Source organism: Python bivittatus, unplaced genomic scaffold (assembly GCF_059951505.1).
Source record: "Python bivittatus isolate LINGU-HERP-01145 unplaced genomic scaffold, Pbiv_v1 ctg000090_np1212, whole genome shotgun sequence".
NCBI lineage: Eukaryota > Metazoa > Chordata > Lepidosauria > Squamata > Pythonidae > Python > Python bivittatus.
The window spans coordinates 3,564,076-3,581,911 of record NW_028277046.1 but is presented as its reverse complement, the minus strand read 5'-3'; the positions used below and the strand labels follow the sequence as shown (position 1 = coordinate 3,581,911).

General features: G+C 48.1%; 1 protein-coding gene across 1 annotated transcript; it reads right to left on the bottom strand.

Annotated features, from left to right (window-relative positions):
• Window positions 1–3,895: 3,895 nt before the first annotated feature.
• Window positions 3,896–11,585, bottom strand: PERM1 (PPARGC1 and ESRR induced regulator, muscle 1). The gene is made up of 4 exons (XM_007439956.3): window positions 11,274–11,585; window positions 8,426–10,232; window positions 6,161–6,274; window positions 3,896–5,260 (listed from the first exon to the last, which is right to left on the bottom strand). The coding sequence occupies exons 2-4, from the start codon at window positions 10,230–10,232 to the stop codon at window positions 5,178–5,180; spliced, it is 2,004 nt and encodes a 667-aa protein (XP_007440018.2). The 5' UTR covers window positions 11,274–11,585; the 3' UTR covers window positions 3,896–5,177.
• Window positions 11,586–17,836: the final 6,251 nt, after the last annotated feature.

Below are 17,836 nucleotides of genomic sequence, written 5' to 3'. Positions count from 1 at the left end.
TGTAAAGCAATATTTATAATCCTGAATTTCAGAGCTGTTGGAACCAGGAAGTTTTCCACGACAAGCTTTCATACATGAGCTAACTTTTGTTCCAAAGGAAACCCTTCGGACCCAAAGCTGCATTTCAGAGCACCACGTCTCCAAGAATTAGCTGTCCCCACCCATTTCTTTCTCAAAACACACATAGGTGCCTAATAGATCCAAAAGAAATCTTACGGAAGGAATCACCATTTTAAATTGAGCCGCCGTTGGGGGAGATGGGTGGCATACAAATTTAATAATAAATAAAAATAAATAAATACATCTATAGAAATGTGGCTGATAAATGCCCCCAAAGATCTTCCACTGGCGTTCATGCACTAGAACTCCGAGTGATGTTTGAATAATATCAGATGGAGAACTTTTAAAAAGGGGCATATAAATTGTATGCACTAAGAGCCACCTCGGTCAAAATCTTTCCCTCTTCTTTTCATCTTGCTGGTTGATCTCCAGCAAGATCTTCAGGATTTCAGGCCCAGGTAGGTCATCCCTGTCAACTGCTCATGCTTTGAACTGGAATGCAAGAAACAGAGTTTCAGGACACTAAAGCTGAATTTTTTTTCGGGCTAGTTCAATCATCTGAACCCAAGCAGAGAGAGCAAATCAAGGAAGGGGCAGCTGGCGGCTCTGAACCAGATGTTCTCTCCCAGGTTTTCTTATCTGGCCCCTGCATTTGAAAAATGTTTCCAAGTTATAAAAATTCCACCCATTTGTGCTACTGTTTCCTTTTGCTTATGGTGTGTATCTGTAGTTATGTGTACAGCTATGGGATTCCCGAGCCCGCAGACGGGCAGCGAAAAGAGAGAGAGAAAGAGAGAGGACGATTTGCAGTCAGAAGAAGCCAGGATCACGCTATTTGGTTCTCGCAAGGCTATTTCCAATGAGGTTGGACGTCGATGGGGTTTGCAGCCGACTCCTAAACTTGTGGTGTCACAGGCATTGCGGGGAGCCCCTCACCACCTGGGAGCAGGCGAGGCAGCAGAATTTCACAGATGCAGAAAATAAATGTAATAACATTTGATCAATCAATCAAATCCAATCAATCAATCAAAAGTTTCCCTAGGGGAAAGCTCACACATCTTATGGGAGATCTCTTTTTTTTCCTGACTCTCCTCATTCCAACACGTCTCTTTGGAGAAAGGAACATTTTGGAAGCAGAGAGAGGGGTTTTAGAAACTGACCATCATCGTCCTCTTTCAGAAGCAAGCCGGTTTGAGCAACCTCTACCTTTGGCCTTCGAGACGATCGTGTCATTCCCATGCAAGACTCCCCTGTTCTTTTTGGGAACCAACTGGGTTTTGGAGTACTTTGTTTCCAGAAGTGACGATGGATCTGTAAACGGATGAGTGGCTCTCCCACAGGGCCCAGGAAGGATGACGGCTAGCCTCGTCCAACTCATGAAAAGCAAGCAAATTGTTTTGGAAAGTAGTTTTCTGCTTTTAGGGTGTGTGTGCACGCGCGTGTGAGCTCTGACCGTGCATTGATATTAATTATAGGTCCATTCCTAATGTTCTGTAACATCTTGGAGCGACTGAGAAATGACATGGTGGAGAGCAACGTCACATTGGAGTCAGCCTTCATTTGTGGTGACTTACTTCCATGTGCTGAAGAGCTCCTTGGTGAAACGGTTGTGGTTGTTAATACAACTCAGGTGCACCCCTCTCTGACTCACACACTAGTGTTCTTTCTTATGCACATACACACACACTTTTTCTTTAGGCAAAGGAGGAGGTGACTGTAACAGAGGTGTGTAACCACCACAGGAACTCTCTGCCTTTCCTGGAATATCCCCAATTTCTGACATGGGCTTTCTGAATTGTTCCCCTTCAGGCTGCCAGTGAATTAATTCTTCTCCATTGCTGGGGGCAGGGAGACCGCTAACATGTCATGGAAAAGGCTTGGCTGAAGACGTTCTCCCGACATTTGATTTTCGAGGTGGACTAGCTCTCAACTCTCTGTCCGAAGAGAGTCTGTTATGGAAAGAGACCAGGATGATGGAAGGGACACCTGTTTGACTTTTTCATTCCCTCGGCAGCGTATAGCCCGACGCTCTTCTTTCGAAATGCCAGCCAACTGTCCTCGCCGAGGTAGAACGAACCAGCAGGACGAAGGAGAAATGCATCAAGGACGCTGCTCTCCAGCAACATGGACAGGCGCCGTTGTTAGCAACTATGAGCGGAAAAACAGTCCAAGCTGAAGAAGAGAACTAAAAAATGAGGTGTGGACAGTGATGATCGTGCATCTAGTGAAAAGGAAAGAGCCTGTCCCCCCAAACATTTGGGGAGCAGGGAGGTTACAAGTTCACAGCTCTGGATTAATGCCAAGTGTGAGCTGGAAGTTATGTCCAGTCAACTCCTCTTGGAGGCTTGTGGATTTTTCCACGCTGGCCACTGGCTGGAAACAGGAAACAGGACGAGAGAGACCTTTGGTCTCCTCTAGCAAACCTAGTCTTTCTGGCTTACTGAAAATGCTCCAGGGGTTCTATATCTTTATTTGGGTTGCTATGATGCAAATGACGAGAGGAGGAGAGATGGCATTATCTGGTGAAAATACTACCAGCAGGATCTTTCTGCCCCCGCCCCACGTCCCCAAGCTCAGAAGTCAGACGTATGGAAGAGGATATAGAAAAATAATTTGCTTGTGATTCTGCCCCACTGCAGGCTACACCAGAGGCGGCAAAAATTAGATGGTCCTGCCCAGACCCCAGGAATGGAGCTGGGTGAACGGGCTAGAACAGAGCGCGAGGTCTTAGGCGGTGCGAAAGATCCCTTTGCTCGCTCGAGGAAGTGCGAATAGCCCTTTCAGAGAGGCAGGGAGGAAAATAGAGTTAAATCCACAGACCAACCCCAGACTGGAGAGGGCTGGGAGCCTTTATGCAAAACCTCCTGCTGACTACGGACCTAGGTTGGCACCCAGGACAGCCGAATGCCCATCAATTCTGCCTCGAGTCTACCCCTCGTGGAAGGTCAAGGCAACGAACCAACTGTTTCCAGGAAGGTCGGACATGGATTTGGGCTGCGCCAAGAAGACCGGTAGAAACTCCAGGGGGTTTATCTCGGATAGCTTAGTTGTGGCTTCTGAAACTCCCCTCTCTCATTGCCCCTCTATTTTCCTGGGTCCCATCAAGGGGAGAAAAGCGGCCAGCCCACCCCAAATAGAGCTTTATTTCACCGGCCTTCCCTTCTCCGTTGAGAACAGAGCAGCAACTCTGCAGACCGAAGACCAGCCCGCTACGATCTCCATTAAGCTAACTCCATCTCCCTCTTCCTCATTTAGCCCAGTAAAGGCCGGGGGGCAAAGTGGGGTTAGCATAATTCCAATCCTTATTCCAAGGAAGGAAGACATACTCCACGTCCTGCCAGTAGACACTACGTTCCTCAAGGTGAACTAGATTCCTGGTGACTTCGTGGACACTTCCGTGTCATTTTCTCGGCAGCCTTACGCAAGCTGTTTGGCCCTGCCTCGGTGCAAATGTTTGCCCCTGTTTTCAAAGGTGGGGTTTCCAAGTGGTCTCCCATCCAGTTGGGAGTTCTGGATCTGGTTGTTTTTTTTGAGCTCGATGCGGTCTCTTAGCTAGGCTTCCTGCATCGTAAAGACAGCTTATTATCCGTGCCCTGGAGTCCCTGAAAGCATTTTTTTCCTACTTATTGCAGTTATACCTCACCTTTCCCCCCAAGATTTCAAACCAGAACTTGGGTTTCATTTATCATCCCAATCAGCCTGTGAGGTGAGTTTGGCAGATACAGAGCCAAAGAAAGACTTCCCTGCACACATAGTCCAAGATTACATTTTGTATTATTCACGTTTTGATGTACGAGATGGCTGAAAGAAACGCTTTAAACAATGCTAACAGTGGGCAGGTCATGAAGATTTTAATAGTTTGGTATTTTTCTTCAGTATACAAGTATCTTTTCTACTCTCATACTGAATTTTGGAGAATCATATACACAGAGAACAGGAGTGGAAAAGTCATCCCAACTAACAGTTGAAGACAGAGGGCTGTTTACGGATAGCGGCCCCAAGACTGAGAAATAGGGGGGGAAAATCTTTCACGTGAATCTCCATTTTGATTCAGGTTCTTCTGGCCTCAGTTTGCCATTTTTGGGGAAACTAAACCGATCTACGTATAAGATAGTTATAAACATCACAGCAAAATAATGTACGGTATATGATGTGCTTTGAGCATTCAGAAGGGCAGTGTGTATAAATGTTTTTTTTTTTTTTTAAAAAAAAGTTTGTTTACTGCAACTATTTATAAAGCACCCAAAAGACAGAGCTGAGAAACAGTATAACAATAGAAACCAGTCAACTGTCTGTGTACGTTTGCGGTCAACTTAGTATCTGTTGGATGGGAATTTACAAACTTTCTAAATTCCGTAGAACTGATCCTCGGATAACTTTGTAATATTCGTAGCATCTTGCCAAGTCATTTCCTAATGCTCACCAACAGAGATGGGTGGGCTTCGACATGTAAGCAGTCTCCAGAACCTCTCTCCATCCACCATGTTACTGCCCTCTTCCAAAAATCAGCCTGTTATCTTCTGCAACAAACCAGGTTACCCGTCCCACCAAACTCCAGCTCCCTGCCCTAGTGTGGGGAGGGCAAGATCCTATTAGTTGAAAAGGTTTCTCATTACGACTCTACCCTACTGGGTGAACTTCTTCCCTCCCATCGTGTAGGAAATGCCTAAACACCCTTCGGACGATCTTGCCCTGCAGGTATTCCTTTTCCTAAACCTAACTGTATTTTTTTTTAAAAAAGCTTTTTGTTCCTCTCCCTTACTCATCTGTGAAAGTCCCCTCTGAATCCATTTGATGACCTCCTTCGGTGGTCCTTTGGCTCCTGGGTCTGTCGAGTCATTTATTTTATAGCTTTCCTTCTCTTGTAAGCTTAAGATAAGTTCCCAACTGGGAGACAAAGGGAAGAAAGTGGGATTTGGGCTTCGACTGGGTAGCCCCCAACTGGTGACAAAATGGTAACAAAATCTGATTTTTAGGGAAGCCTTCATCTTTCTCACCTCTTGCCCTCCCAGTAAATTTGGAGTCCAGGAATCCAAGCTTGCTTGCTTTGCAGAAACCGGCATCACGCTTTCAAAAGCATCTCCATCAGGAATTGCAGAGGATCGACCCATATTTCCTTAAGTGCCAGGATGACTTTCCGTGACCACGTGCCGCCTGAAGTAACGGATGGCTGAGAGGGTACCGACGTTTGCCAGCAACACTGGAAAAGAAAGACATGGCTCCAGATGAATGAACGTGATCAAGACATTTCATCTTTTTCCTTGGCAAGAACAGTGAGCCAAGATGAAGTATTTTTTGCACAACCTCTTTTTCCTTTCTAAAATTCCATTTTCTTCGGCCCAAAAAAGCTTTTTCCATTTACACGGTTTTCGACTGCCTTTTACTGTGGTTTTAGCTAAGGGCGGGGACAAGGAAACCAAGCCTCTTCTTTCCAGCCTTTTAAACCTTCCCCAAGCTTCACCGCATCCCAGTCATGAGGACTAGCAGTTTAAAAAAAGAAAACGAAACAGAAGGACTTTACTATTTACTTATCACTCTTTTTTTACTTCACTTGCTTTTTTCTTTACGTTTGTACTGTTTTTACTTGGCAAAAGACTTCTTTAATAACAATTAATTTTAAAGAGAGAGAGAGAGCGCGTGGGAATCTGCAGGAGCCAAAATATCAGATGGGTGACTGGGTGGAGCAGTCGCTTCCTACGCACAACAGCATCCTGTATTGTCTTCGCATGAATTACCTCTCTGAGTTTGCTTCTTTCTCAAAAACATGCTCATTCGGAGAGGAGGAAAGGCCTAGGGGATTCCTATTCCTACATTCTTTAAAAATAAACTTTGTTTTAAGGCGTAAGGGCGAAACAGGTCTCTCTTTCTGCTGTTGCTTTGTAACCCATGGGAGGTTGCTCTGAGAAAGAAAAACAGGATAAAGGAAAGGAACGGGGTGAAGCGAGAGAACGAAAATGGCTTGAGAAAAATGGAAAAGCTCTTCCTGGTGTTTGTCCTGTCGGTCAGCATTCCTGGGTTATCTTTTCAGCCTCGATCCACCCCCTTCCCAAATCCATCAGAGGCTCATTTCTCCCCACACCGGAGCCCTGGGACGCATTACCAATCTTCCAAGCATCTGGAGCTCGTAGGTCGGAGGTCTTCACAGCCCAGGAAGCGAACGCCAGGAACCCCAGACACATATCCCTGGGCGTGAGGACCAGCTGGAGGGGCCTCTCTGAAGACAAAAAAACCAGCATGGTTAAGGAGGTGGCAGCGAGGAATCGGTATTGATCATAGCTGGAAGGCATCCAAGGGACATCTAGTCTGACCCCCTTAGTGCAGGGTCCACACAGCAGTGTTTCTTAAGTGTGGTTCCCCAAGAGCCTCTCAGGGCTCTGCAAAATCAAAATTATTTGCCAGTCTATATTGAAAAACAACACAATATTAAAACCCCATCAATCATGAGACGCAGTAGTAATCCATTTAAATTTTTAATCTGCAGCAGTAGATATGGATAAATACGAGCCATAATAAAAGCGCTTTTGGGGTCCTCGTGATTTTTAAAAGTGGGGAGGCGATCTGAGAGAAGATAGGTGAAGAACTCTGCACTGGAGCAGGGTTTCTCAACCCAGGGGGACTCTAACTCCCAGAATTCTCAGCAGCGGCTATGCTGGCTTGGGAATTCTGGGAGTGGAAGACCACACGTCTGGAAATCGCCCAAGGTTGAGAAACACTGCACTAGAGCAAGGGATTTCATTTTTTTTTTTCCCCCAGAAACCTGTTCGTTTAAAAAAAACTTCCCTGATCAAGAGACAAAGATCTGGGGATGGAGTTTTGCCTAAGTTTGGGTGAATTTTTCCCCCTTTCTTGCCCAAAATCTCCCATGGGACCCCGTCCACCCTCGCAGAACAGAGTTTGCAAAACCCAGAGCACTTTGGATAAATGGCCATCCAGCCTGTGTGGGAAGACTACAGGCTGTGAGATTCAATGCCACTGTTCCGTTTAAAACTTCATTTAAACTTCTAAATAAATTTGGACCGATGCTTTGCTTTCCAACTCTCCAGATCTGGACATATCCAGGTTTTTCTTGAGACCAATAAGGAAAGAGGTTTTCCCCTCCTTTATTTCCCAGTCTAGCCCACAGCCTGGGAATTTTCCAACCGAACATCTCCAGGGAAACAATCAAAGGCAGAGGACACCAAGAACCCAACATTCAACATTTAATTTGCACAACATAATTGTGGATCAGGGTTCCAGGGCTTGCGCCTGCTGGAGAAATGGAGAGAACTGAGCGTTTTTTTCCAGCTGCCCATTCTTTTTTTAACCTAATGATAAAATACCGCGTGGCTGCCAAAAGAAGGGAACACGGCCCGTGTTCGGCTCGCTGCGACCAGCCAAGGAAATAATTTTGTTTTCTCAAAGACCTACATCTTAATCTCCCCTCGGCTGATGTCGAGGCTGCGACAGGGCCACAATCATAGTTTTTAAACACTCAAAGGCCAATCTTTGCTGCAGTTCCAAGAAGAGGGACGTCTCCGCAGCTATGTTTGCTCGTGCCCCGTAAGTGTCCCTGAAATACAATTTTTCCTTCCGGAACCTGGATCTCTTTGCTGTCCAAGTCACAAGCCCAGTTTAGCGTTGGAAATAACTCAAAGGGGGGGGGCTATCGGAGTCAACACCTCTTGGCTGAGCCTGCCAAGGCTTCTTAGCCTTCGAGGCATGTCGTAAAACGAAAAACAAAGATTGCCGGAGCACCTGAAAGGCTAACACGTTTATTGCATTTAAAAATCGAGGCTGCTAGGCTGTATCAATTCAGCCCACAGCAAATGTGATCCTCCTTAATGGGTTAGCAAGGAGAAAGCCTCCTTAGATTTCTGCAAAACGGCATCTTTTCAACACCTGCCCTGCCTCATCCACGGATTTTAATCATCATCATGTTTTCCTTGCAAGGGACACTCCTGCCTTTTCTTTATCCACACAAAATAAATGTTTTAAAGAGGACAGCTGTGAAACATCTCTCGACACACACAGCACCAGGACTCTGACCTGAGGTGCCATTAATGTGGTCAGACTTAAGCCTGGGTTCTTTTCTTGGATTTGCAATGCTGATTTGGTCTAGGCCGTCGGTTAACCCCGACAAATTGATTAGTCCACAAAGGCAGGGAAGATGGATTCAGCAAATAATGTCCAATGTGATTTTTTTATGCCTACCGCTGAGGGGGATACAAAAGATCTCACAGGGGAAAGTGGATTTTAGTTGGCCAGGAGTGAAAGCCCCCCAGGAACGATATTCCACAGTCCCAAAGCCTGATTTAGCCATGAAATTTGGAATGTTATCAGCATGTTGAGCCAGAAGCTCATTTAGAGATGGGAGGAGAAGTAATACCTGGTTGTAAGACAGCCACCCCAAGGTTTTCTGGTCTTGGGTACCTCCTTTCCCCGGGAAGTGGGAGAAGCGTGGGAGACAGGACCATCACTCTTGCTTGGGATCCTCTCTGCTTTGGCTGGGATCTGAGGAAGCGGACCGGTCTACGTACAAGGGACGTTAAGGCTCTCAAGGCCTTTCTCAACTCTGAAGCTGGCACGGCCAAGAAATTCTGCCTCTGGCTTCGCTTGCCTCGTGGGTGGTGTGCAAAGAAGTGTTCATACACCTCTGGGAATCCCATGGGGTCGGCGGTCACGTCGGAGGCTGGCTCTTCCCACGCATCGGATGGAGCCACGCAACGGTCAGAACTGAGGGACGTCTCCGAAGGGCTGGCTTTGCCCCCGGTCTCCTCGTCTGCGTCGAGGAAGAAATATTCGTACATTTCAGGCCCTGACATTGCTGGAAGCTCCGACTGATGGCTGTTGCTGGTCTGCCTCGATCTTTCCTCCCGCGCTGGTCTTTCCACTTCTTGGGGATCATTGTAGAAGAAATAGTCGTACACTTCTGGCCATGTCATGGTTGTTAAAGAGTGTTCTGGAGAGTCGTTTGATTTCAGAGGGTAGGAAACCAGTCTCTGGCTTCCTTGAATCCTAGCTGGATGCTCTCCTTCAGGGGGGGTGACCAGACCAAGATGGAGGCAGGGTTCTCCATTATTCTGTGTTTCCACCTTTCCTGGTGAAGAGGCGCGTCTTCTGGCTTCAGCTCCCAGAGATGGTTTTGGACATCCGTTTTCTTCCAGAGCTCCTGGGCTTCCGTGTACCCCGTCGTCTTTGACTTGGTCTCCTTCTTGCGAAGTATTAGGGCTTAAGCTCCTGCTGTGGTCTGCTCCCCTCTCACTTTTGAGGGGCCTGGCATCCTCTTCTTTCTTCCCTGAAGTCCTTTCCCTAATGTTGGCCAGCTGGACCGAATGTTCTTGAGAAGGGGAATGCTTTTCCTGGAACGGCGTCCCCAAGTCAGTCGGAAGGCCCTTGACTTCCTTCTCTGCTTCTGAAGAAAGGAGAGAAGGAACCTTGATGGAGCCGGGAGGTGAAGCTGCATCTCTTGGCTTGGGAAATTCTAGTTTTCCAGTGTTGCCCGTTGATCCTGGAAATGGGCAGCCTGCAGAAGCTGTCGGGGAAGTATTGTCTTGGGCGCGCTGTAATTCCAAGCCATTTGCTCCCTCCGGGCTCTCCGTTGCCTCTGCAGCACTCAAGCTAAGGGGTGGCACCAAGGAGCTTTCTCCCATCTCTGGCCTTGGACGTGGCTCTTGTAAACCCCTCCCTTGGGTGGCAGGGGCTTCCACCTTCGTTTTTGGATCCATGGGCCAACCCGCTCTTGCTGCGCCTTCTTCTTCAGCAGCAGAGACCAGGGCAGAGCTTGTGGCAGGTCCTGGCAGCTGAGGCCAACTTCTCAGAGGGTTCGAGGTGAGGCCGGACAACTGACTTGGGAGGGACCGAGAAGGCAGGAGAACTGGGGGGCTTCCGCACAGAAACCTGCCGACGGAGCCTAAGTCGGTTTCATCTTCGCTGCCCGACAAAACGTCTTCCGCCAGCAGGTGCCCACTTGGGGATTCACGGGAGGGGCAGCTGGCTTTTCGGTGGGCTGGGGCAGGGCCCGCCGTCTCTTGGATCCCCCTCTTTTCTTCAGCCTCCCCGTCCTCAGAATCACTCAGGAGCTGGTCTTCAGCAGTGGCCAAGGCTGGGGGGATCAAGCGGCATTCCTCTGAGGCCAAGTAAAATTCAGCCCAATCCCGGTCGTTCAGCTGGATGCTATACTGAAAATTTTCCATCTGGAAAGAGAAACAGTGGGGGGAGTTGGAGGGGAAGAGGGAAAGGATGGGGTTGGGGGAAGAGAGACTTTGTGAGAACAGAAAACCGTCCTTTTGGCCTGGCAAGCTAAAATCGTTGCCACAGACCTTAATTCTTTTGAACTTATTTATTTAGACAACCTATATGACTGTCCATTTTAAAACATAACTCTGGAATAAGAAAGCAATATAGAAATCACCGGTAGAGGGCAGCACCTAGCTATTCTTGGCTGATCTCAAAAAGAAAACCAAGTTCGCACTGGGATGGGAGACCACCAGGAAATCTTACAGCTAGACTGGGAAGTTGGAAAAAAAACCATCTTGGAAGAAGGGCAAGCCATATTCCTGCCCAGAGAACTACAGGGACCTGTCCATGGAGTCCCCGAAGGTTCAACTTGAGTCAGGGAAGTCTTTAACTTCTATTTTTCTCACATCTTCTGTACCGAAGGAAAAAAACAGAGGGCGGATGGATTCTGCAAGAGGTAGGGATGAGGACCAATGTTTGAAGCAGATTCAACCCTGGATCACCAGGAAGGAAATGGACCCCGCTCCAGGGATAACCCCCAAGTTAATTTGTATTATCGTTCACCCCTAGGCAGAAAAATAAAGTCCTTGCTGGAGCCTCGTTAAAGGGAAACTAAATCTGGAGTGGGGGAGATTTTCCTTTTCTGGTGGGGATCTTCCTGTGTGCAATGTTCCTCGGTGTTCCCAACTTTATTAATAAATTATTTCCACCACAAACCCAACGTTCCCCCCATCACCAAGACAGGGGCTTTGCTGGCGAATAATAGTCATGGCCACGGGTGACTTTCCCGGCTGGTCCTTCTCTCGGGTGACCCAACCAGGCAGGAGTTGCCAGAAGTGTTTGAACGCCGCTGCTCCTTCAGCGTTTGAAGGAGTTTGCTTGTACCCTCCCGAGACCTCAGCAAAGTGACTGTGCTGGGCACCCCTCCCCAGGCCGGACTGCTGTAAAATATGGGTGCCAAGGAAAAGACGTGGGGGGAGAGATTTCGTAGATCCTACCTTGCAGAAAGCTTATGCCCAGGACGGGGCCATGCTGGGGAGTTCGTGGTAAGCCTCTCCTGGGGTGACATGATGCTGTGCCCGGTGCCCTTCACACTGGCACCAGGGGCAGCGGGTCCCTGGAAGCTTGGCAGGCCCAAAATAGCTCTCTCTCTCTTGCAGACGGGTCACATGAAATTCTCCAGAGGCAAAGGGCCGGTCCAGAAATAGCAGGCAAGACGCTCCACCGCGGTCTTCCCAACGCTCCCGGCTTACGGTTTCTTCTTCCCAACTTGGCCCAGGCTGGCCATTTTGCTGTTGGGAGGAAATCGAGAGCAACGTTTTGCTGCAGCGGTGGCTGTTCGTGCACCCACGTGTTCCAGTTTCGGCCCTGTTTCCGAACTCTGTTTGGGGACGTTAAAGGCGTGTGTTTCTGGACTGGGAGGGACATCCTGCCCTTGAGCGTGGAAGCTTGGATCGAATGACCAGATGCCAGCTGGAGCTTCCTGTCATCGTTGCCCAGGTAGGAAATGAAAAAGCACAGCGATGCAATCCCGGCGACGGCCACTGTGAGATGAAACAGTCGGTTTATAAATACGATCTTCCCTCTTACATAAAGACTTGGCTTCTGAAGACTTCACAGCATGTTTTATTGCCAGAAACACAGTGGTGGCTCGCCATAGCCTTCTTTCAGAAACTTTCTGGACTTCCCAGTCCAGCCTCTGGCCCTGGGGTTTTCCTGGTGGTCTCCCATCCCCGGACCAACCAAGGCTGACTTGCATGGCTTCTAAAGTCAGCCAAGGCCAGCTAGGGGCTTCCTCTATAGAGACTGCAATAAACTGGCTGGCTGCAAACTTTACTCTCCCTTAGATTAACCTAAATCAGAAGAAATCTGGTAGCACCTTTCCTGACGAACCCATTTTTTTTTATTGTAAGATTTGTTTGCGGGAAAAAGTGCTACCAGACACCTGAATTCATAGATTAACGTAGTTCTCTTCCTACATTAGCTTAACCTACTAACCTTAACTTAATCTGCAAAGTTACAACAGGCAGGGATGATGTGTACGATACCACTTGAGCTCCTTTAAAGGAGAGACAGACAAATGTAATAATGAATGTATTTCCGCAGAAGGGAACTACTTCGATAGGAAAGGAGCATCTTTGATTTCCTGAGAATAAAGCAATAGGGGCCCATAAGAGTTTCTTTTCCCCCTTGTCTAATCTTCCTTTTACACAGGCTATCGTCTTATATCAAGCCTGTTTCCTCTTAGATCAATAGGGGTAAAGAATTTTAATTTGGACTCCAGCTGTACGTGCCGTTCAGCATCAAGACAGTGCCGAGCAGTAACTTCATCATCATCAGCCACGTGGGTTGGGGATGGGGAGGACCCCCAAACCTCACCCCTGTTTTAAAAAGGGGCGAGAAAAATTCCTGGGGCTGGGGGCGGCTTTGCAACCGCTCTAGATGAAAATAGTCAAATAAAACTTCTGAATGCTGGAGGAGGGGAACAAGAGAGGGGGAATGCTGTCAACAGGGAGAGCCCAAGAAGCATTGGCTTAGTCATGTCTGAGAATCAGAATGACTGTAAAGATGTCCTTGAACCCACTTTGATTCCTGCTGGCGACCCAGGCGCAACCGCGCTGTTTCTGTGGCCACGGGAGAGGCGTGGTTCACTCCTGCCCACTTTGGGGGCGTTGGGTTGACTTCCCAATCTATTCCCAACCCCGAATTCAAAACAGAGCTTCATTTCGGAGCCCAGGAAGGTTGGCGAGATGCGGAAGAAGAGAAGGTTGGCTTTGATCTTGGAAGACGCTTCCTAATGAAGGGATGCAAACAATTAAAATGCAGATTGATCTTTTGGGAGTCCCCTTCAGGAGGGCTTGAAGAGCACGGAGGAAATTTCTCCTCGTTTCTCCTCTCCCCTTTTACAAGATGCCAAGATGCCCAACGCCGCCGCCGTCTCCGATCAGCTGCTTCCTTTCCTCCCCTCCTTGCTATGGAAAGAAAGCTTCTTCTGGGCCAGAAGGACTGAGTCAGAGAAACCACAAATCTGGGACACCAGACAGACAAAAGAAGTCTCCCCGCCAGGCCGATGCAGAAGTTAAAAGCGGGAACGGCGATGAATACTGTTACAGTAAAAGCCGCCAGGATTTCAACCACCCCCATTTAGGACCCATCGAGATTCCAAAAGCGGGTTGGGGACCAATACAGTGGTACCTCGGGATACGAACGCCTCTACTAACGAACATTTCGGGTTACGACCAACTCGGGATACGTCCAGAGTCCCGGAACGGATTAAGTTCGTATCCCGAGGTACCACTGTATTTATATTTCATTCTCTGAGTGACCTGGTATATTTATTTCAGGGCTCTTCTACGCCTCGTGGAAGTGGACGGCTGGGGGGGAAGCAGCATAAACCGAGTGTGGATATGTGTTGGTGGAATTTCTTATAGAGCAAGGGCAGAATTATGAGAGACCCGCAGCGTTGATGGCAGAGGAGCTGGTCCTGGTTGAAAAACAAGCGGGCCTAGCCAAGAAGGGGCCCTGAATCAAGGGCTGAAAGGGATCCCTGGAGGTCATCCAGACCAACCCCTTGCTTGGGGCAGAATCTACGAAGAACTTTAACAGAACTTTCTCACCCGCCTCCTTTTAAATAAATCCAGCAACCTGCACTGAGGGCATCCAATCCACCCACCGCTTAATTCTCCTCTTCCCTGAATGATGGATTTTCACATATGTGTCTCTTCAGATTGTCTCCTTGTCATTGTCCCGCCTCAAGGCAGGATTTGGCCATCTACCTTTCAATCAGTAGAGAGACAAAAACTTTCATTCTTTCCAAATACCGGAGGGCCGTTAGAAGGTTCACTTGTCTTGCAATTTTATTTTGCAACCCAATTTTGCATTTTATTTGAGATAGGTCTAGGTAGTTATCCTTCTAATCTTACAAAGTTTTCCGTGACTGGCTCCTTTTGAAAGGAGGTCATCTTTCAAGAAAATCCATGCCTTCAGAAAGCGGTGACTTGATTGATGGATGGATTGATTGATTGATTTTTAAGGATAGCACAAAGTCCTCAAAACTTGATCCCTCTGTATTATATCCAGACAGGAGAATAAGAAATCTGTCTGAGGTCCGCCTCCTGCAGGCCACAAAGCAGAAATACATCCATATTGCAAGAGTTTTGAAAATACTGAAATTTCAGGGGGTGAAATATTGTAATTTGGGTCGGAGTCTAGAAGAAACAGCTGCCCGGATCAGCTGAGGAAACAGCTGCTCGTCTAGCCACCTTAGTTCCCATCCCCATTCATGATCCACACAAAAGAAAGAGGATGCAGGTCAGAGGCGGCGTTTTAAAATCCATCCGAGGCTTCAAGTTCATAAAACAAGCTTCCAGGTGTTTCCAGAGCTCTTCAACAAACATGGTCGACAAAGCAGAAAAAAATGAAAAAGGACAGAGACTCGATGGTGGAAAGAGGGTTTCCCCCCCATTTTTGCTTTCTTTATCCTCTTCCTTGATGGTGCTGATGATCTCAAAATCTTGCACACTACTTTGTAGAAAAGGTATTGTCATAATATGGCATTTATTACCTCCCTTGTTCAACCCTTTCTTTTCCCTGGATTCAATTTTAGATGGCTCTTCTGCAGCTTCTATTTTGCAGAATCATTGCAGGCATAACATTACATAGTTACCAGGGCAGCCAAAAAAAGGATATTGGCAGTTCTGTGAAAGCCAACGACGGCTGGAAATTGGATGAGGGGCTAAATATACTTCCGATCCAACGAGGCAGTTCTTCCAGCCATAGAAGTCAATTCAAGCCCCACCGCTCACCCGTACTGAAGAAACTTCAACAATAATCAGAAGGATCGTGAGGTTAAAAAGTTTAGCCACGGACAAACAAGGCTTTATGCGTAAAGTTAATGAACTAGAACTCCAAAGCAGGGCAACAAATCGTATAAACCAGGGTTTCTCAGCCTCGGCAACTTTAAGCCATGTGGACTGCTGGCTGGGGAATTCTGGGAGTTGAAGTCCACACGGCTTAAAGTTGCTGAGGTTGAGAAACCCTAGTATAGACTCTAAAATGATGCAGAAGTCTCTTTTGTGTTTGAACAATGATGCTTTCTATCACTAGGTGTCACTCAAGGACAGAGAACCCGATCGTACTAAAATTCAGGATAATCCATTTGGGGACCTGGGGGATGTTGTTCTCCCAGCCCTTCAAAATGATCAGGTTTTCGGGGCAGAAATGGAGTGTCCTGCAGCTGGCTCTTCCCAGTCCCGGATGAGCAGAAGTCCTCCAGGATCAGCAGCCAAGTTCATCGGAGACCGCCTTTGGGGTTCTTTTTGTTAATGCCACACCTCTGGCAGGGGTGGGTTTCGAACTCGGCTCGCGAGGAACCAAGATCGCGTGGACTCTGTGATCTTCTCGATGGCGCGGCCCAAGATGGGTCTTCTGGCTGGGGCTCGGGGCTTAGAAGGGTGGAAGATGTAGATCTCTTGGCTCGGCTGCTGATTCTGGAGGACTTCTGCTCACGCGGGACTGGGAAGAGCCAGCTGCAGGACACTCCATTTCTGGAAAGGCTTTGCCCCGAGAACCTGATCATTTTGAAGGGCTGGGAGAATAACATTCCCCAGGTCCCCAAATGGATCTCCCACCCTTCTCGTGCAACTGATGACCAACGTTCCCCGCCTGATCCCGTCGGAGCGAGGGTGCGCGCCATGCTCAACATCTGTGGGCTTCCATTAGTCCCCCTCCCACACAGCCCCTTCTCCCTCTTCTCCCTCCCTCCCACCCACCCACAACTCTGCCTTCTGAGCCTCCGAGAGAGGAGCACAGAAGCAGATCTTCCGGGGCCAGCTGACACCACGCCAATCTCTCGCCCACCCTGTCTGTGCCTTCAAAGAGCCAAGGAGGAGGGAGGGAAGGAGCGAAGTCTGTTTGCCATCATCCCCACACATGCACTCCGGTAGACCTTTCAGCAGCAGCTCCCCACAGGAGCAAAGAGGAGGATTTCCTGGGGAGGAGGCAGATGCTGGCTTCCAAACCCAGTCTGGTTTGAATTAAAGCCACAGTTTGTAAAAGAGAGGGGAAGGGGCTGGCAGACAGACAGGCAGGCAGGCAGGCAGGCAGGCAGGCAGGCAGGCAGGCAGGCAGGCAGGCAGGCAGGCAGGCAGGCTTAACCCTGGAAATGCCGGTGCCAGGTACCTTCCCAAAGAGCAAGTGGTACTAACAACGCGGGGCTTTGCCTGCAACACAATGTTGCAGTGTGACGCTCACCCAGCCAGCCTGACACCTTGCTATGCCCCTCACCACCTGCATTTCCTCCTTTCCCTCGACAGCCAAGCCAAGAGTCCTCCGGTAACTCGATCTGTGTGGATCTGTTCTACAGAAAGCCTTAAGTTTTGGTTTTTCCCTCCCTAAGCTCTGACAGTTTTGTTCTTCTGCAAACCTAGACATTTCCTTAAGGCTTCCTTTCCTTCATGGGCCGTTTAAGCTGAAAATGACAGTTCAAGGAAGTGCCCATTTTTTCTTGTAGTGATTTTGGAGATAGCCTTGCAGAATAAAGAGGTTTTATTATCGATTCTCCTCGCTGCAGATGGCTAAAGACCGAAAGACATGACCAGGGGAAAAGAGGGTCAGAGCAGCAGAAGGGGAGAAGGGGATCTGATTTAAACAGGGTGCCGTTTCCACAATTTTAATTTGGTTCCCTAAATTCCCTAATTCTCCCATCTCATCAGGGACCAGAACCTGACTGATCTTGTATGGGCTTGAAAGCTAAGGAGGTTTAGAGGTTTACATGGGTGGGGGACCACTAGTAAAAGCCCAGGTTTGCACACTAGATGAGAAAGTAATCAAAGAAACCGAAAAAGTTTAATGGCAAACAGCCTCTGTATTGTCGGTAAGGTAACAACAGGGACGTTACACCACCATGAAATTTAGTTTTGTAGGCTCAGCAAATTCCATCTCCCACTGTTGCCTGAACTCCAATTCCTTTTCAATTAAAAAGCACAGAAATCGAGAAAAGGATCGTGGCTCCTTGAGTACATTACAAATTCATTTCTGCCACGAATAAATCAAGGGCAAATAGCAGCAGTCAAAATAAGGGGAAGCACCAGAGAAAGCTTAGCTAAAAACCAGGCCATTAATTCTACCCCAAATCCCACTTAACGAGACGCTGGTCCAAAACTCCAGGATGTTTTCTCACAAAGGCTCCATCTAATTGACCACCTCTGGATCCCTTTCCTGAGACCATCTTTAGGGAGGCCCCAAAACCTCTTTTATTTCAGCCTTTGCAAGATGCACACACACACAGACACACACAGACACACGCAATTGTCCAGCATCCCTGCCTGCAACTTCTGCTCTCTAACGCATCGCTTTTATCGTGAGAGGGGTCAGCTGGCTCCTTAGCCTCCCCCCCAGTGAGTTCAGTGGGGGATCCCCAAGAGCTGGGGAGTGGCACCCCAACAAGCAGAGCAGCTGGAAACCTCTTGTGGTCAAAGGTCAAGCAGTGGTTCTGGGAGAGGCCCGAGAAATATATACCTTTCCCCTTCTCTCTCTTTTTCATCCCACCGCTTTAGAACAT